This window comes from Telopea speciosissima, chromosome 4, assembly GCF_018873765.1.
Source record: "Telopea speciosissima isolate NSW1024214 ecotype Mountain lineage chromosome 4, Tspe_v1, whole genome shotgun sequence".
Classification (NCBI taxonomy): domain Eukaryota; kingdom Viridiplantae; phylum Streptophyta; class Magnoliopsida; order Proteales; family Proteaceae; genus Telopea; species Telopea speciosissima.
Window position 1 is genome coordinate 70753662 of NC_057919.1, and position 21004 is coordinate 70774665.

Sequence of the window (21004 nt, forward strand, 5' to 3'; positions counted from 1 at the left end):
AAAAAAAAATAAAATGGAAACAGCTGTAAATCTAACTGGATTATCTACCAATAATTATTTGCTTTAACAGCCTTTGTTTTTTTTTTCCCCTTCTTTTGTGCGGGAGGGGAAGAGAACAGACGTTTCAGACTACCAGACCATAAAAAAAATAGGGAAAGTAAAGATGCCAAACGTGAATGCAGAACCTTACTTGCGTTAATTTAATAAAAAAAAATTCTGAAGAGACGACAACCGTCTTCGTTCTTCTACTAATAAAGATTTCTCGAGAGGTCTGAACTACTGAGCTCTTTCACTCGTTTCCCTCATTATTATTTTTTATTTTTTATTTTTCCTTCGTGGATCAAATAATGGAGTTTTTACTGTGATATTTTCCTCTCAGGAGTCCACAATGCCAGCTGATCCATAGTCCATACTTTCCTAATTATAACGATGAATCACTATTCTCACTACCATCCCATCTAGGAAGCATCCAAATCTAGCAGGGGATATTGGCGAGATAACAGTCTGTTTCACTGTCTCACATTCCTAACTTCAGCTCAAAAGGGATTATATTTCCTCCCAAATTAGATATCCTCCACTCCACTCCCCTCCCCTCCACTCCACTCCATGCGTTAGATTTTTTGCTCATGGCGGGCGGTGTTTCAAACATTCAGATTCCAGTGTTGAGTTTAGTTAATTGGTTCATTTGTTTTATATTTGGTTTGGTAGCTTAGGCATTAGAACAGTAAGAACGGCTGCTGAGAACTGAGAAAGGCACCATATATCATGAAACTCTTGTGGGTCTTTGGTTTAGTTGGGTTTTTTGTGGGCAGATGGGTGGATTGTTTTGAGGGTTTGAATGTGACAGAGGTTTCTCATCTCGATAGTTATGGAGTCTCCAGCAATCTTTTGATGGTGGGTCTCAGCCTTATCAAAGGAGCTGCTGCAAAAGGAGCCGGTATGTATTATTTTTCTTACTTATTTTTCACTATCCTATACATATAATTTTCTATGTAATACAAAAAAAATAAAGGTTTGATGAAAGGTTCTATTGGTATGATTATATGGATATAGGCTTGCTTCTTGGTGTTGATGGCATTACGATATTTTCTTCTTCTTCTCCTCTGTCCAATCTCCCTCTCTTGCTCGCAGTGTCATAATGTTTTCAAGCAAAATTTCCTCTCCATAATGTTGTCTCCATATGCTTGGATCGCAAGCAAGGTCTATTATTTATTTCATTGGTAAAAATTTCCTGTTCCGTGGCTTCTCATTCCTTTCGATGTAGTACTATATTACTGCTTTTACTGTTGAGTGATGACATCGGTGTGATCTTGCTTCTTGTGGTATCACGAACTGATTCTCTTAATCTAGCGATTTATATGCTTCCTTTCATCTACATTTTGTTGTTCTCATATGAACCCTTATATTTTACCCTGCTTATCAATTACTTTGTTTTCTTAGCCAGGCATTGTACCTGTTTATGTACTTAATTCAGACCAATCCCATGGTGCATTTTAACCCTCCCCCCTTTTTTTTAAAGATTCAGTGTATGCCGCCAAAGCGGCTACTATACCCCCATGACTCCCTGGCTGTATGTTATATGTTTCTTCTTATGTGTTTATTTTTTTGTGTTTGAAAAAGAGCGGGGGGATGGAAAGTTCTTTTATCGAAAAAGAATTCAATTATGTATATAAGACTGAAACAAGAAGATGGAAAGTCCTTTTCTCGAAAAAAGAATTCAATTATGTATATAAGATTGAAGCAAGAATGTTTACCTTAATGGTATGATCCTTTCAAGAAGGGACACTATCGTGGAACAATTAAAAATTGTATTCACATTCATTCATGAATTATTGGGGAAGCAGCACATCTCTAGCAATGTCTCAAAGAGGTGTTTTTTTTATTGGGGGTGGGGTGGGGGGATAGTTTTTAGATTTTTTGTATTATGAATTGCAATTGTTGTTGTAGTATGTGGATATAGAGTTCCATATAGAAACATGGTTTTTTTTTTTTAATAATTATGTCAATACCCGTTTTTTCACTCTAGATGTCTTCATGTGGCGAAAGCTTTTCGATTGTCTTTGCCATTGACAACTTGACATTGGCCACTAAAGTGATGATAGTGTACATCACTGCATAGATCCTTTTATTTTTTTTTAAGATTCTTTAAAGTGAGAATGATGGAAAAGGATTGTAACTCTTCTATTTTGTAACTTTCAATGTACAGTTTGTCTGGATGGAACTTCACCTGGTTACCACTTGCATCGTGGATTCGGGTCAGGGGCGAACAGCTGGCTCATCCAATTGGAGGTCAGTGACCAGAATGAGAACTAGATAACACTATAACAGACAATGTGTGGTAGTTGCATTGTAATTCCATTGTACAGTTTAAAATCATGCTGTTTACCTGTTGTCCCGGGTTTCAGTGGCCAATGGGGGGTATGCTTGAGTCCTTTTATTTTTTGTATGGTATAACCTGAAAATGTGCGTAATTTCTTGGTTTAAAAGTATTATCAGTTTCACTAAGATAAGCTGCAACCGACATGACATTTGTATTTCTAACGTGGATGGATATGTATAGCATATGGAAAATAATTGTATGTTCTGCAGTAGTTTTGGTTCTAAGATTTTAAGCCAGGGTTTATTTTTGGTCTATAAAAGATATAAGTTTTGCAGAGCAGTGACATAACTCATTAGTGTCTTTACAAGATATTATTTATATTTTTGGGGGTTCTTTGTTCAACTCTATTTTCTATTCAAGCTGGAATGGGAATAGAATCAGAATTTCATTGAGATATATCTATATATATATATATATATTCCAACATGCCCATTAAAATATCTGAAATCTAAAAACAGTCTTTAATTTAGTCTTTGGTATGTTTACTTAGTGGACTCAGTGACATGGTAACTGGTATGATGCATAGACATTGACCATTGTACTGCAGTAGTGTCCTAATCTAAGCATATAGCAGCATCTACGTGTTCTATGTTTCATGGGACATGTATGTTATATTTTACCAGTTCAAGCCAAAATCATCTTGATCATGCAATATCCACTGTGTTATTGAAGTTTCTAAAAGGGCGTATCCAGAGCATGAGGCTTGGGAGGGTCATAATGTATGCAGCCTTAACCCTGCTTTTGCAGAGAGGCTGTTATGTAAGTTCCTATTTTCATTACAATCGGAAAATTATAGATCACATGATCAAGATTCTCAGCTGGTCAAGCTATTTTTAACCTAGGACCTTTGAAGTCGAGCCATGAATCCTCTAAACATGAGACATTTTGGGTTTCCTAGACCTATTTTACTAGTCCAAGCCACTTCACACCCCACTTGCCTGAACATTCCCCTCCCCCCTCACCCAAAAAAAAAAAAAAAAAGAAAAGAAGAAAAAGGAATTCCTTTGATTCAAACTTGACAAATTTGATCACGCTGTTGGTATTTATGACAGGGAGGAGGCTGGTGCAATGACATTAGGACTTGTGTTTACCGCAAGAAAACCCGCCGTGGTTCATCAACATATATGGAAAAGCAGATCCCTTTTACAGGAATTTTGAGCAATAAAGCTGAAGAAAATCCTGGTTTTCTCTCAAACTGCTTATTCTCTGTCTATCTAAAGCCAAAATATTATCTTTTTCATTATGTTTTTCTGGTGCCCTTTTGGGGACTTAATTTGTTTTTTCTATGGCACTTTGACACTTGCAGATTTTTTCAACTGGAATAGGGTCAAACTTCGTTATTGTGATGGTGCATCTTTTAGTGGGGATGGTCAAGATGAGGTAGTGGGTTTTCTCCTCATCTTCTATTGCATCATTGTCAATGTCAATTCTGCTAGCATTGTTAAGTACACTAATGGGTATTAAATTATAGAGAAACAATGGCACCTAAAAGATTCTTAGGTAGGCTTGCATGTATATGTATGACCACTGTAAAAAAGATTAAGGTGCTTGATCACCAGCCAAACTTGTCTAAGATGCTAAATAAATAATAGTCTATTTACTCCTGTAAATAAATCATCACCGTTAGGGTGTTACTCCTATGCGATAGAATTGGTACCTGGACATGATACAAAGTGCGATGCTCCCTAATAGTGATGTTGTAGGATTCTTGAATGTAAGAGCTGGTTGTAATTTTTAATATTTTATTTTTGAGAAGCCATGTAAAGGGAGGCTACTGAACTGCGTATCATAACCTCGTATCGACTCGGCATATCACTTCAAGTACCAATTTGGGTCTCTTGTGTGAGTCCCTTGCGCACCCGATGTATGGCTCATTAAATAGTGGTGTGGAGATGCCCTTTCCTCCAATTTTTTTGTTCGAAATCAATTTAAAATTATACGTTCCCAAACCCACACATTGTGAGATTTGTTTATGAGCCTAGCAAAATTTTTGGTCTCACCGTGTGGAAGAGAGAACCATTAATTTTAATTAGGGTTTCTTGAACAATTTTTTTTGTGAATTTATACTAAATGTCCTCCCTTCACATTATAGTGATGATTACCAAGAATGTTGTTGCTGACCTTAACCAAGGCAACAAGTTGGATGAAACCAACTATGACATTTGGCATTGTAAGATGAAGTTCTTATTTAATGAACAAGATTACCTTGAACACCTGACCTCTGAAATGGCTAAACCCGATGAGGGTACTACCGCTCGTCACTGTCAACAAAAGGAAGCCTATGAGACTTTGTTTAAAAGAGACCGTAGTGCTCGCTTTATTATGTTAAGCTCGATGCATAATGATCTCATCGGCCAGTATGAAAAGTACGAAACTGTCAAGTCCATGTGGGATCTGGTTAAGTTAGAATGTGGCGGTACATCAACTACAAGGTTGCGGGCTATGACCTTGAAGTTTGAGATGTACCGTAATGACCCCAAGCATAATATGGTTGAACACCTTAAGGTTGTGAAAGACATGATACGAAAGTTAGATGATGCTGGGGTACACCTTACCGATGAGCAGCAAGTTCAAGCCGTCATTAGGACGTTACCTGGTTCCTGGGCCCAAATGAAAGTGGTTCTCATACATAACGACAATGTTAAAACTTTCAATAACATGGCCGCTCATGTAGAGCTAGAGGCGGAGCACCTAGAGGTGACTCAATCATATGCCCTTGTCGCCCAAGCGGTGCAGCATTAGATTTTTGGGTCTAAGCGCAAGAGACAAAGGAACACAGGGAATCAGGGACAGGCTCAAAACGCTGCACCAAGTGGAGGCAAATCCACCAAGCGCAAATGTGGCAAGTGAGGTGGAAAAAGAGATATTACTAAGGTCAAGTGCTATAACTACCAGAAGATGGGGCACTTCGCTCGTGATTGCACTGAAGCGAAAAAGTACCATTTCTATCCCTCTCTCCCTGTACTTTTGTATGTACACATGTTTTGGTTGCCCAAATCCGATCTGACTGGATTGTAGATATAGGAGCAACAAGACACAGCGCATGATCGAGGGGAGTTCGTAGACTATAGAAAGATTCCGGATGACCTAGAACATCTATATGGAAAATAGCAAGAGTGAAGCAGTTCGAGGAGTTGGTACCTATCAGCTCATCTGGCGTACTGGGCACATCTTGCTTCTTCATGATGTGTTATATGTACCGGAAATCCAACATAATCTACTTTCTGTTACTGCACTTTTGACGTTAGGTTATTTATTTGTTTTTTATGGTGACACTTTTGAGATACTTTTGGATGTTAGTTCTTTTGGACAATGCAAATTTGCGAATGGTTTTATTAAATTAGTGTAAAGTGTAAACAGCCTTGAATATGAATGCTTGAGTAATCTAAATCGATCACCCAGCCCCTTTATTTATAATACCAGAATTACAAGTAGTCACAATGAAAGTAGGAATGCCACCCTTGCCTATTCCTATTAGGAATTCCTATTCCTACTAGGAATTCCAAATAGAGATTGGCTGAGGGGGGAAAAGTACAGAAAAAGAGATAAAACTAATAAAACTAGGACTAAATTACTCCTATCGGGTAAATTAGCCTATTTTAACACTCCCCCTCAAGTTGAAGCATAAATATCAACTATGCCCAACTTGACAACAGTAGGATGAAAAACCTTCCCACTTAAGCCTTCAGTATACACATCAGCGAGCTGGTTAGCAGATTGCACAAAAGGAACACACACCAGCCCTCCTTCCAACCTCTCTTTAATAAAATGCCTGTCAACCTCCACATGCTTGGTACGATCGTGCTGAACAGGGTTGTGAGCAATGCTAATAGCAGCCTTGTTGTCACAATATAACATCATGGGAAGATGAACAGGAGTATCAATATCTTGTAATAAACCTTTGAGCCATAACATCTCACAAATACCTTGTGCCATGGCACGAAATTCAGCTTCAGCATTAGACCTTGCCACTACGTTATGCTTTTTACCAAGTCAGGTAACAAGGTTGCCACCAACAAATGAGCAATAGCCAGAAATGGACTTTCTATCAGAGGAACCAACCCAATCTGCATCAGTATATGCTTCAACACGAAGATGGCCATTCAGAGACAAAAAAATTCCTTTTCCCGGTGCTGACTTTAAATACCGAAGGATTAGGATAACAGCATCCATGTGAGAGGAATGCGGATCATGCATGAACTGACTGACCATACTTACAGATACTGCTATGTCAAGTCTTGTATGAGACAAATAAATGAGCTTACCAACCAATCTTTGATAGCGACCTTTGTCGACCGGTGTTCCCTCCTTTTTATTAGGTCTGGTAGTAGCATCCATAGGTGTATCAGAAGGATGACACCCTAGCATCCCAGTCTCAGTCAATAAATCTAAGATGTACTTCCTTTGAGAAAGAAATATGCCTTTAGAAGATCAAGTAACTTCTATCCCTATAAAGTACTTTAGATTTCCCGGATCCTTTATTTCAAATTCTTGCCCAAGGTAAGTCTTCAACTGGGTGATCTCATGATTGTCATTCCTGGTCACCACAATATCATCCACATAAACTATGAGGATGGTTACCTTTTCACCATTCTTCTTGATAAATAGGGTATGATCAGCATTGCTCTGCTTATAACCCGCAGAGACCATTGCCTTGTGAAATCGTCCAAACCAAGCACGGGGGGACTGTTTCAGCCAGTATAAAGCACGCTTCAATTTACAAACTTTCCCGCTGGTTTTATCACAAGAGAAACCTGGTGGAATGTCCATATACACTTCCTCGTCAAGTTCTCCATGGAGGAAGGCATTCTTCACATCTAATTGTTGTAATTCCCAGCCCAGATTCACTGCACAAGAAAGTAGCACTCTGACGGTGTTTAGCTTTGCAACTGGTGCAAAAGTCTCCTGATAATCGATCCCATGAGTCTGAGTAAATCCCTTTGCAACCAAACGTGCTTTGTATCGATCCACAATGCCATCTACCCAACTGGTTTCTTTCCTGGAGGAAGAACCGCAAGCTCCCATGTATCGTTCTTTTTTAAGGCTTTCATTTCTTCCATCATTGCTGCTTTCCACTTTCCACTTTCCACTTTCTACTTTCCATCTGTAAAAGCTTCTTGCCAATTTTGGGGAATACTAACAGAAGAAAGAGAAGAGACAAATGTACGAAAGGATGGAGAAAAGGAATCATAAGAGACTATATGAGAAATAGGATGCTGGGTACAAGCCCGAATACCTTTACGATGAGCAATAGGTAAATCAAGAGAAGAAGGAGAAGATATGTTACTTGGAGATTGATCTGGTTTCAGGGCCGACAACTGTGGTGGTGCTGGTGCTGTAGTAGATGGGAGCTGCTTGTATTTGGAATGTCCCGTGTGATAGGTTTTAAGATTAGAGTCGTTAATTTTCTTCTGAAATTCCCTAATGGTTTGTTGGAACTGGAGTCATCTACCCCTGAAGGGAACCTTAGGTGGGACGACAAAGGAGGAAGAACCCTGCAGTAAAGAGGCAGGGTTGTCAGAGTCAAGGACTCAGGTAGGGAGCCTATTGATGAGATAGGCAGCAATCAGGACAGCATCTCCCCAATATTGGGAAGGGACAGAATGGGCAAATATAATAGCCCGAGTCACCTCAAGGAGGTGGCGATTTTTCCTTTCAGCCACACCATTTTGAGCTGGGGTATCGACACAACTGGTTTGATGGAGTATACCATGGGCAGCAAGGTAGTGTTGGAACTGACCATCCATGTATTCTTTACCATTGTCACTCCTTAATATCTTGAGAGTGGCATTGTATTGGGTTTTAATCATCTTATGAAAATTTTGAAAACAAGAAAAAACCACTTTTGTTGTGCATTGAATAGACCCACGTATTCCTAGAATAACAATCAATAAAAGAAACAAACCAACAATGGCCTTTGAGAGATGGTTTTCGGCTAGGACCCCAAACATCAAAATGAATAAAATTAAAAGGGGAAGAACTTCTTTTATTAGAAATGAAATAAGTAGAACGATGTTGTTTAGCCAAAGCACAGGCTTCACAAAAAAATTTGTTTCTATGACATTCTTTAGCTAATGCTGGAAATAAAAGGGATAATGTTCCTAAAGGGGGGTGACGTAGTCTGTTATGCCATTGTTGAAGTTCAGAAGAAACTAACGAGCTTTGATGTATCGGAGAAGCCAAAGATGGTAGTGAAGTAGGACTCCCATTATTAAGCAAGTACAATCCACCATGCATCTTACCACATCCAATCGTCACCCCCGTTGCCAGATCCTGAAACACAGTGAGAAGGAAAAAAAGTTACTTTGCAATTTAAATCACGGATAAGACTACTGATGGAAAGAAGATTAGTGGTAAATTTAGGAATATGTAAAACAGAGGATAAAGGTATGGAAGGAATGCAACTGATAGAGCTCTTCCCAGAGATAGAAGAGAGAGATCCATCAGCCACCCGTACTTTATCTTTACCAGATGTAGGAGAGTAACGAGTAAAGCGGCTGGAGGATCCAGTCATATGATCAGTGGCACCGGAGTCTATGATCCAGGGAGAGGAGACTACCGATGCACAGTGATTTGCAAAAGAAATACCTGAGTGGGCTAAATGTGAACCTGGAGGAGTGGAAGAACTGGCAGGTGTTTAGGTAGTAGAAGCAGCAGAAGCCTGTAACATACGACGGAAAGCCTGAAGTTCATCCTTGGACAGTCCAGTGTCAGTAGGAGGAGTAGGACTGACAGCCTCAGTATGATCAGCTTTTTTTTTCGATTTTCGAGCAGCACTTTTAGCATCAAAGTCGGTTGGTTTGCCATGTATCTTCCAACAGGTGGCCTTAGTGTGCCATAATTTGCCACAATGCTCACATTTAACTGCTGTTTTTTCAGATCTAGAAGTGTCAGCAACCGAAGGAGTAGAACCAGCCCTAGTGTGCAAGGTTGATCGATCAGGAAGTGTATTGTTAAGAATAGCAATTCTTCGGCGATCTTCACTATTAACCAAAGCATAGGACTGTTCCAATGTAGGGAAAGGATCCTTGCCTAGAATCTGAACCCTAATTGGGCCGTATTCCATATCAAGGCCAGCCAAGAAATCATAAACCCTAATTTTATCGACATACTTTCTGTAGGCAGCAATGTCAGTGGCATTAGTGGGCTGATAATTAGAGTAATGATCAATTTCTTGCTAGCACTTGAGGAGTTCAGCATAGTATTGATGGATGGATAAATCATTCTGCTTGGTGTCATGGATTTTTTTCCTTAATTCATATACCTAAGCATCATTTCCTACCTGTGAATAGGTGTCTTTGGCAGCCTTCCATATCTGGGCAGCAGTGTCTAGGAGAAGGTAACCGGGTGCAATGGAAGGATGCATAGAATGAATAAGATATGACTTGACCATGGAGTCAGTAGATAACCATTTAGTCAGAGCAGCTCCTTCTTCAGTAGGGATGGGAGTAGTGCCTGTAAGGTGTCCTGTGTAGCCATGGCCAGCGATCGTAAGGTAAGTGGATCTTGACCATATTAGATAATTTGTCCCATCTAGTTTGGTGGGAGAAGCAAAAGGAAGATACTCTGGTCGAGAAGATGCATCAGAGTCAGCTGAAATGATGTCAGACATCATGTAAGTGTAGAAGACACGGGTTTTTAAATTTCCACAAATTTAACCGTCAGAAATGGCTCAAACTAGGATCGAATTCCCTGCAGGTGGTGGGGAATAAGCCCTCAAAAAATCAGCAACTTCTGATGATGGAATAAGAAACCTTAACAGGGCTGGTACCAGAATCAATTAGAACCCTGGGTTTTGAAATTGTAGGAGTTCCAGCCGTCAGAATAGGCTGCAACAGTGATCGAATATTTCCCTTGTAGTGGAGAAGTTACCCTCAAAAAATTGACCCTTTCTGATGAGCCAATAAGAAGCCCTAAATTTTAAAAAATTTAGGAATAGCTGAATGCAAAGCAATCGCAGGTTTGAATCTGATGTAGTTTGGATTCAAAGCTACAATCTGAAAGTAAGTAAGGTGTAGATCAATAAGTGCAGCGATCAATCTCAAAAAATAACACAGAAATCCAGCTTAAAAAAGGCAGCAGCTCGATCTCCAAGGTTTGGAGGAAACCTGTGGCAGATTCTGATCACACCCAAGTTTGTATGATCTTCAGTGAGGTGTCATTGAGGGCAGCAGCTAAATCTTCATTGGATCACCTCAAAGTTGCTGCCCTGAATGAGATAGAGAGTCCGAGAGTAGTGGAGAAGAAGAAAACCAGAAGCCGAGAGAGTTGGAGAAGAAAAATCAAAAAAAGATCGAGAGGGCTGCTCTTCAGATCAGAGGTGGCTCTGATACCATGTAAACATCCTTGAATATGAATGCTTGAGTGATCTAAATCGATCACCCAACCCCTTTTATTTATAATACCAGAATTACAAGTAGTCACAATGAAAGTAGGAATGCCACCCTTGCCTATTCCTATTAGGAATTCCTATTCCCACTAGGAATTCCAAATAGAGATCGGCTGAGGGGGGAAAAATACAGAAAAAGAGATAAAACTAAAAGAAATAAAACTAATAAAACTAGGACTAAAGTACCCCTATCTGGTAAAGTAGTCTATTTTAACAATTAGACTTAATAACTCCTGTAGTTACTTCTTCATCTTTTGTAATTAATACTAATGTTTATTCAGAATCAATTGCATGGCATGCTAGACTAGGACACATAGGTCGAGATAGGATGGGATAGTTAGCTAGAGAAGGCCTTCTTGGTTCACTCGCTAAAACAACCTATCGACATGTGAGCTCTGTTTAGCTAGTAAGGCCCACTGGAAGCCGTTTGGAAAGGCAATCCGGGCAACCCAAACCCTAAAGCTTGTCCATTCGGACATCTGTGGACCAATGAATGTGAAGGCACGTCATGATTTCCTTACCTTTATAGATGACTATTTGTGATATAGTTATGTCTTTTTGATCGTTCATTGCTACGAAGCATTAGATTGCTTCAAACGCTTTGTAGCAAAGGTTGAGAATCAACAAGGCAAGAGCTTAAAAACTCTACGCACTGACCGAGGACGTATTTGTCAGATCAGTTCACAGAACTGTGAGGAAAAATGAATCACCAGATAATTAACTATTCCTTACACTCCGCAACAAAATGGTGTAGCAGTGCGAAGGAATAAAACACTTCTAGATATGGTTAGGTCGATGATGGCGCAGGCCAACCTCCCAATATCTTTCTGGGAGGATGCTCTGTTGACCGCTGCCTACATCCTTAACCATGTACCCTCACAGTCAGTTCCTTCCACTCCCTATGAATTATGGAAAGGCGCAAAACCCACTTTGGGGCATATGCGACCATGGGGATGTGTGGGATATGTTCATAGTACCTCCCATAAATTTGGGAAACTTGGCCCTATAGCTACAAAGAGTATCTTTATAAAATATTCCGATGGTTCAAAAGGCTATGTAATGTACTGTGGACATTAAGATAGAGGAATGACTGAGACTGAATCCCGTGATGTTGATTTTCTTGAGACCGATTTCCCTAGTATTAGAGACGCTGTCAGAGATCTTGATCTCTTTAAGATAGAGACTGATGAAAACGTTTTACCTACTCTTGGCGAAGGTGGGGAATTAATAACTCATGAGATCGCTAGAGAGGGTGAGAGTGATCATCAGCCCAGTGGGGGTGCGCCACTTAGTGAAAGCGTACAACTCGAAAGTTAAGATCCCTTTGCACGTAGGAGCGCACATGGACATGTTCCCCGTCGTTGTTTTGAGATTGAAGGGGACGCCCTCGTTTGCGTTTCAAGGGATGAGGATGAGCCAGCCTCAATCAGTGAGATACTCTCCTCTCCAACTAAGGAAATGTGGCAAGCTGCTATGGAAGATGAGTTGAATTTTATGAATAAGAACCAAGTTTAGGAGTTAGTTGACCTTCTGCCTAGACGCAAAGCCATCTGGAACAAATGAGTCTTGAAGGTCAAACACAAGGTATATGGTTCAAATGACAAGTATAAAGCACGCCTTATGGCAAAGGGATATACCCAAAGAGAGGGTGTAGATTACGATGAGACGTTCTCCCCCATGTGGTGAGAATGGTCTCTATATGCCTCAGTCTAGCGATTATCGCAAAGTTGGATTTGGAATTCTACCAAATGAACGTTAAAATTGCTTTTCTTAGTGGAGAAATGGACGAGGAGATCTTTATGGCTCAACCCATGGGTTTTGAGAAGGAGGGACAAGAGCGCAAAGTATGCTGTCTTAAACGTTCCATCTATGGCCTTAAGTAATCGTCCAGGCAATGGTACATTAGATTTCATCATGCCATTTCCTCTATAGGTTTTGATAGGATTGAAGAGGACCACTATGTGTATGTTGAACAATCTAAGGCAGGATTCCTTATCCTATCCTTATATGTTGATGACATCTTGTTGGCTGGGAATGACATTGAATTGATTGTCGCCACTAAAGAGTGGCTGTCCTCCACTTTTGGAATGAAGGACATGGGTGAGACCAATTTTGTGTTGGGCGTGAAGATTGTGAGGTACTGCACTTGGAGACTTCTTAGTTTGTCTCAGAGACTTACATAAAGAAAGTCCTAAAACGATTCCATATGAACAACTCGAAACCCATAGACACTCCAATGGACAAGGCATGCACTTTGAGCCTAGACCAGTGCCCTAAGACTCATGAAGAGAGAAACCAAATGTCCAAAATACCCTATGCAGCAATAGTAGGTAGTCTGATGTATGCGATGATGTGCACGCGTCTAGATATATGCTTTGTTGTTGGCATGGTTAGCTGTTACCAAAGCAACCCAGGACCAGTCCATTGACAAACAGAATCCTTCGATACCTACGTGGAACTATAGACCTCTCGCTCACCTTCAGTGGTTAAGACTTGAGACTGAGAGGCTATAGTGATGTTGATTGGGCTAGTGATAGAGACTAGTGCAAATCCACTTCAGGGTATGCATTTGTCTTAGGAGGCGGAGCTGTTACTTGGAGTAGCAAGAAACAGACTTGCATCGCCCTATTCACGATGGAGTCGGAGTACGTCGCATGTTCGGCAGTAGTTTAGGAGGCCGTTTAACTCACAAGGTTCCTGCAGAGGCTAAGTGTTTCTGCTCGCCCAGAAGACGCTGTGCTTATACATTGTGACAGCACGACAGCGCTTGCATTTGCGAAGGATCCCAAGTTTCATGGTAGAGCTAAGCACATTGATATACGGTATCACTACATTCGAGACATGGTCGTGCAGGGTGAAGTCATTCTGCAACATATCTCCACTAGCAATATGTTGACTGATCCTTTGACAAAGCCTATTGCCAGAGATGTTTGCTAGTTCATGTTAGGAACCTGGGATTCAGGCGGATTTGATGTGTATTTTCCGAAACACTTTTATGGATGGACATTTATTTCTATTCCTCTTACATTTATTAATGCATATATATTTGTTTGAGCAATGTTGTGTGTATACATTCATTACTGTAAAGATGTCACCGGGCATTGAATCGACCCACTCACATGGGTGATTCGCCTCGGCGCTTGAGAATAGCGAGTGAGATGAGCTCATGAGCATATGTGCTTGACAGCGCCTTAGTCAGAGCTAAGATGAGACCTTATTTGGTCCAACGTGGAAGATACCACACTTTCAAGTAGCTTGTAAAAAGCCGGATGTGAGATTCCAAGCAGAAACCATTAGGGTGATTGCGCTAGAAACAAGGTTAGGCGCTTGGCGGAGCGACTAGACTAAGATCCGTATGGCGTTTATATTTTTTTTGTGAGTGACGTACCCACCTCAATGGGAGTTGCACCATAGCATGCATATCATATTGCATGTGCTTATACCGACCGATAGTGAGAGTGACTGAATGGATCCCTGCTTCGTTACTGTGTGAGCCACGTGGATTATCTTAATCCCTCAGTACCCTTATTACCTGAGACAATGTCATGAAGAGGACATCCAATGACGCTACTTTGATGTTCTCCTTAGGATCATAGATGATGCGGTCCAGCGGGAAACAATTGGGAAAGCCGTTGGAAATAATTGGATTGACATGAGGGGCTTAGTGAAAACCATCTGATATTACACCTTTGTTTTGTGACTCATTGCCCGGGCGACTTGTCGTATTTGTGATCGACGTAGTCATGAGTACATTGCATACAAAGGGTTTCATCATGAGGGATCGAGAGTGCTAGATTTGGTGTAATTAGATTTTTTTGGGTATTTCGAGATTGTTTGTCAGTGATGTACTATGTTGGTTAGACGGAAGCTTGATATAGTACTTCTACCCTGTATTATCTTGATAGGTCGTACGCCCCATTTCCTGTATGAAGAGTTACACAATTGAGAGAGACTTGGATGCATAGTTAAACTAATGCGCCCCATGTGGGCGAGTAGGAGATGTAAATAGAACACAGGCCAGGCCTGGTCCAAACCGCCCACAAGGGGCAGGCCAGACCCGACGCGACCCGCTTCGTGTGGAGAGAACCAGCCACTTAAGTGGTTGGGTCTCTTCCCCCCTCTTAGATCGATTCCCAGTGGGAGTCTAATTAGGGGCAGGGGTCTTAGGGTTTTGGCTTTAAATAGAAAGCCTGTAACCCTAAGACCAAATAATCTGAGAAACCAAATTCCCCTCTGTCCAGTGTTTTGTGTTCTCTTTAGGATTCCATCTCTTCCTAGGGATTTGTGGTGTGGAGTTCTCTGTGGAGAAGCCTATCGTAATCATGGAGATTCGTTTGTGTGCTCGTAACCATAAGCCCTTGGCTTTTGATCCTTCTTCCGCTGTGTTTCCGTACATATTCAGGTATGATCCAAACCCGAGTTTATTTGGATCTGGTTTATGTGATCTAACAACTCCAATTTTATAATTTTGAGATTGACAATGATCGTTCTTTTCTGGGTGAACTAGACAGTTATTTTTCTAGTTATCGGAATTCCAGATAGACTCCTTTCCCGCTGTGGAGAGCAAAAAACAAAATCAAATGATTGTTTTTTAACCAGCGCCCCCTTTTGGGTATGTGGGTACTAAGAGTCCTCTCACTACCAATCAGCAGACATCATCTGTCTGGGTCTTGCTGGTATCAACAACGAGAAAAAACAAATAAATGGAAACAGAAGCTAACTGTGGCTCTTGGCCCAGACAACGTCCTAGGCGCTTCTCATGGATTTTTATAACCCTGCTGTGCAAAAATGGGATATGCATTTGAAATGGATGTCTGACCTTTTCCTGTCCTACTCAAAATCTGTTTGTGTGCTCGCTTTCTCTAGATGCTTCTTCTTAGTTGAAAACATTGAATGTCTTCTGGTGTCTTTATCTGATGTCTGTATCAGTATCCAAAACCTAGATGAGTTGTTTCCAATTTCTGAGTGATCTTATTTCAGCTTGTACTGAATAGCAATTCTCAAAGATTCATTCATTTAATGATTTCCTTGGGAACACTTGAAACGTTGCATGACTTGTACAGGGTTGGGGGGAGGGGGAAGAGTGAATATGCATGCATCCTTGCATGTGTACCATCCTGTAGCCATTTTCTTAAAAATCATATGAATATTTAATTCTGTTGAGTCAACTTGCTTGGGCTACAAGGATGGGTGAAAAATAATGTCATAGTATTTATTGTTTGTCCGTGTTCTCTGGCTGCATGTGTAAATATTTTATTACTCTTTTTCCAGGCTGCAGGACTTTACTTTCGAGGACAACGCATCTGGTTATCTGGCATGGAAGATTTAATGTCAAAGGGAATGAAACATGCCAACCAGGTTTTCTGTTTTACCACAATGCATAAATTTCTTCCTAGCATCTTGATTGTATTCATGATTGTGGAGAGCTGTGTTTCAGGCTCTTCTTTCTGGTTGCTCTGCTGGGGGTCTGGCTGCTATACTACATTGTGATGAGTTTCGAGCACTATTTCCTAGAACTACAAAAATCAAATGCCTGAGTGATGCTGGATTATTTCTTGATGCGTAATTACCATCTGTTCTTTTCTGCAATATTCATTTCTTGAATGTCTTATATATTTGCTCTTTTTCTCTGTGCTTACAGCTTTCATTGGTCTGGAATTGTAGGATTGATGTATCTGGTAGGCGTGCCCTAAGAAATATGTTTGGAGGTGTGGTTAGCTTACAGGTACTGGATTTAAATGTTGCAATGGTTTTTATATAAGTCCATGATAGAGATTGGATATATTATCCCAATGCATTGGAACTACAAATATCTTTTTCGAACTTCAGATTGTCATCATCATGATGATGGTTGCCTTATTCCTGTTATTTGGAATCAGCTAGGTGAATCCCATTTGTTCTGCTCTATATAGGACCATGCTTCATTTTCTTGAAAAGGTTAGTTAATGAAAAACTAGAAAATGCTTGTGTTGCAGCCTTTGTGAAGTGTAGTGGGTCCTTCACAAAGACTACTTGATTTTGTAATTGCACTCTTTGGTCTGTTGACTTTCATAACCTTGCTGTCCTGTAGACCTTGTTGGATGATCTCTCCCACCGTCCCCCCTCTCTCCCCCCCCCCCCCCAAAAAAAAAAAAAAAAAAAAAAACTGTTTTTCTTTCTTTCTTTTTTTTCCCCTTTGTAATAATCAAATCATATACATTTTGTGGAGTAGAATATTTTCTGGGTGCTGTAACATCCTTGCATATCCTGGTGAGGGTACACTAGTGAAGTGTGATTTCTGTATTAATGATTGGTGCCTTAATATCCTCTAGTCTAAAATTTAAAAATGAAGGTTTCATGCCAAAATGTGGAATTTCATTTGAAATCCTTGTAAGCTTCTCCCTTTGATTGGTCTAATTTTACCATAGTCATAGATTGGCTCTCATATATCCATTGAGGTCTCTGGATATTGCTCAAATGATTTGGTGTGCTTGATCTTTGACTATGGTAAGGAACAACTAAACAAGGACAACTAAATATCGTGGAGTTCTAGTGTATTTAGGAAGTTCCTTCTGGATGCACTAGCCAGGGATGGGGCATTGAGGGAGAACATGTATACAGGGCAATACCTGCCTATGAAGTAACTTTTAGGACTATTGAAACAATCCATTTTTGGTTTCAATTTGCAAGGATTTCAAAAGTTCTACTACTCCCAGAATCGGATATGAGTGGTCTTCTCTTTTGTAACTAGGGTCTGTTTTACTTTTTTGCATAGGTCTTGTATGGTATAACAGCAATTTTTTCCATAGTTTTTAAAATTCTGACCAGTAGAAAGATAATTGTAGATCGGCATAGCTTTTTGGTCCTGTGCTTAATTGTTTGTGTGCATCGTTTGACAGGGTGCATATGTTTTTAATAATTAATCATGTCAGGGTAGCTATCTGAGTGTATGGTCAAAATAATTAAGAATCCAAAAAATCTTTGCGAGTGCTTGAAACTTAATGAGGAAAATTTTCTTGAGTAAGAAATGGGATTCAATTCAAATCTTGATTGACTAGTTGGATTGCACTAGCTTATGAAAGGTTGTATGATAATCACAGGGTGTGCAGAAGAACCTGCCAGGAACTTGTACTGGCAACATGGATCCGACTTCGGTAATCCTTTTATTTATTTATTTATTTTGACTTACTGCAAAGAATTCACTTATAGAAGGGAATCAAAGAAAGGGCATTAATTTATGAGTCTTCTCTATATCATCTTTTTTGTTTTCTTGGTTTGGAGGTGTATATTTGGAGTTGGTTAAGAATTGGTCGCTGATTTATTCTTGTGTTGTCCTTGCTTTTCCATTTCAGTGCTTCTTTCCTCAAAACTTAATTGCCAACATTAAGACGCCACTTTTTCTTCTAAATGCAGCCTATGATGCATGGCAGGTAAACTTTTGTTTCTTTAATTCCTTTATTGATACAATAAATGGCAGGTGTCGTTGCCATCACATGGTAGCTTGAACTTTTTTCGGTTATTTTTTTTCAATCCTCTGCTTTCATTTGCAATGCAAAGGAGTCTGGAACATTAAAGTTCCGGGTGCCCCTACGGTTAGCCTAAATTAGGGCTGCAACTAGCATGAGTTTAGGTTTTGCATCTCAGCTCAGCTTTATCCTCTGGGATTAGGTTCTGTTTTGTTCATGAAGGTTTTGGGCAAAGCACAGGCTTGGCTCAGTTCATTCGCTTAATTCCACCGGGCATATTTATTTGATAAGGTGTGAAGTCCATGATTGCAATAGATTAATGCCCTCAGCTCAAAGATGTTGACAAAAATTAATACTGAAAAAACTTGTTACTAGTTTAACTTGTCTAACATAATAATCATACCATGTGATGTTCTGATATAACTATAAGCTTGAGCAAACCACAGCTTTGGTCAGGCTTCTTTAGCTGATTGAGCTTATGCCAAGGCTTGGGCTCATCACCCAAGCCACAAAGCTCATCTCAAGCAAACCAAGCGTACAAACAAGCCAAGCTAGCATTGCTCATTGAAAGTCCTTGCTACGATCCAAACTAGCCAATTGGCCCAGGAAAAATGTATCATTCAGTTCTGCTTCATCCTGATGAGCTGCTATATTCTAAGGGAAAATTTGGGTGGGTTCATTTTCATTTCTCACTTGGTATTTGACACACCCCTGGATTTGCACCACCTGGAGGGTGTTTTGTTTAGAAGTGTTAAATTTCTTTAATTCTGGGATTTGTTAGAAAAATAAACTCAATGGGATGGCATATATTAAGGTAATGTTTTAGTGTAAATAACAATCAGATAACTAGTTGACTAATTAGTTTGTAAAAGCTGATTGCTTTCACTTTCATCAGCTCCAAGCCAGTTTAGCTCCACCATCAGCTGACCCACATGGTTATTGGCATGAATGTAAATTGAATAATGCACACTGCACTGCATCACAGATACAATTTCTCCAAGGTAGTTTCTTGAATCTTGATTTTAAACAAGCTTGTAATACAATCTGAAGTTACTGGCCTTTTAATTTTAACATTTATCTGTGAACTGTGATTTGCCCTTTTTATTTTTGTTTTAAATATGAAGCAGGCTTCAGGAACCAAATGCTCAATGCTGTAAAAGGCTTCTCAATGTCCAGGAAAAATGGATTGTTCATAAATTCATGTTTTGCTCACGGCCAGACTGAGAGACAGGATACATGGTTCGCCGATGAATCACCCCTTATTGGGAGCAAGGCATGCCCAATCTAACTGAATCTCTTATTAGTAGTTTTCACTTGGAACCTAGTATAGAGAAATTAAAATATATATATATATATATATATATATATATATATATAGATTAGTGGATCTGGAAAGATGATAATACGAGTCTGGTTTTTTTTTTCAAAAAAAAAATTTATATTAAGGCATCCAAAGAATTCACAATATGAGATGAAGCCTCAGGGCTTCCTATGATTTTCAACATCATAACCTAGTAGGTAGATTTTGGAAAACCAGATAAATAGTTTCATGTTTACTAGTAATGTTTTACATGAAGTATAATTTGGGAGCAATCATAGATGACAACCAACAGTTTATTGGATCTATAATATTTAGAGATAGATAGATAGATAAATAGCATAATTGTTGAAACTTGTGGGGGAATTGGTACTTCTATAAAACGTAGCAACAGGTGTAGGTTGAAACCGGCATTTTCTTTTGTGGAGCTTTGCCAATTTTTTTTGCCAATTTTCTCATTGTGATCTTGTTAACAATATGCAGGGAATTGCACAATCTGTTGGTGACTGGTATTTTGACCGAACAAGAGTGAAGGCAATCGACTGTGCATATCCGTGTGACAATACTTGTCACAATCTTATATTCAAATGAGTAAGGAACAATTCATTGGTCATCATAATGGCTTCTCAACAATATAATTTAAATAATTTTTATCATTCAAAAAATCAAAAAACACGTGGTGGTTAATAAATGGGTTTATCAGATTTCTTCAAATTAATAATGTTTCTACTCGTGTATATATGTGGATATTTATGAAGGATATATTCGGATCCTCTCCAGTGCGGGGAGGTTCTGGGATCTTCCGGTAAGGCCTCTCCAGCTGACACCTGTGCTGGAGAGATCCAACGGCTGCAATAAAAAGTGGCAGGGATCATTATTTATTTATTTTATGCCCTCTCTCCTCAATGTTTATCTTTTTCTTTTTTTCAAGAATTAAAATCAGATTTGATGGCTATCACTAAATTGAGAAGTTATGAATTGGGATGTTGGAAGTTACATATCTAACCAGCTCAACACGACCAGCCATGAATAAAAGTCTACCCCTCCATCCCACCATTCTATTTTTTATTTGACCCATCTTGGGTAGCAATGGTTCTTTCTTTACCCTTCCTTTGAAGATATGAACACCAAGATATTTTGTTCGGAAGCTACAACCAGGGATCCCCAATCTATCTACAATTGTTTGCTTTCTTGATGGTGGGATATTTTACCCAAAAAGAGCTTGTTCTTTTTTAAATTGATATGTTGCCCCGAATAGCTTTGATATTTATCAAGAAAGTCCCTCAGGCCACTGATATACTGGGTGTTAGCATTCAAAAATCTAAATATGTCATTAGCAAACAGTAGGTGAGTTGGAACATCAATACCTCGTGGACCCCATGCTCATAACTTTCTTCTATTAGTTAAATCTAATTATTTGTGGGAATAATAAGTTTGTCTCAATATGAAAACAGTCACTCTTTATTTATAAT

At 39.6% G+C, this 21004-nt stretch overlaps 1 protein-coding gene across 1 annotated transcript; it reads left to right on the forward strand.

Moving 5' to 3' along the window:
* Positions 1–700: 700 nt before the first annotated feature.
* LOC122660036 (pectin acetylesterase 12-like) lies at positions 701–20128 on the forward strand. The gene is made up of 12 exons (XM_043855209.1): positions 701–937; positions 2207–2289; positions 3433–3562; positions 3687–3760; positions 16041–16127; positions 16207–16331; positions 16434–16494; positions 17849–17902; positions 18101–18178; positions 19110–19215; positions 19342–19487; positions 20016–20128. The coding sequence occupies exons 1-12, from the start codon at positions 766–768 to the stop codon at positions 20121–20123; spliced, it is 1224 nt and encodes a 407-aa protein (XP_043711144.1). The 5' UTR covers positions 701–765; the 3' UTR covers positions 20124–20128.
* The last annotated feature ends 876 nt before the right edge of the window (positions 20129–21004 follow it).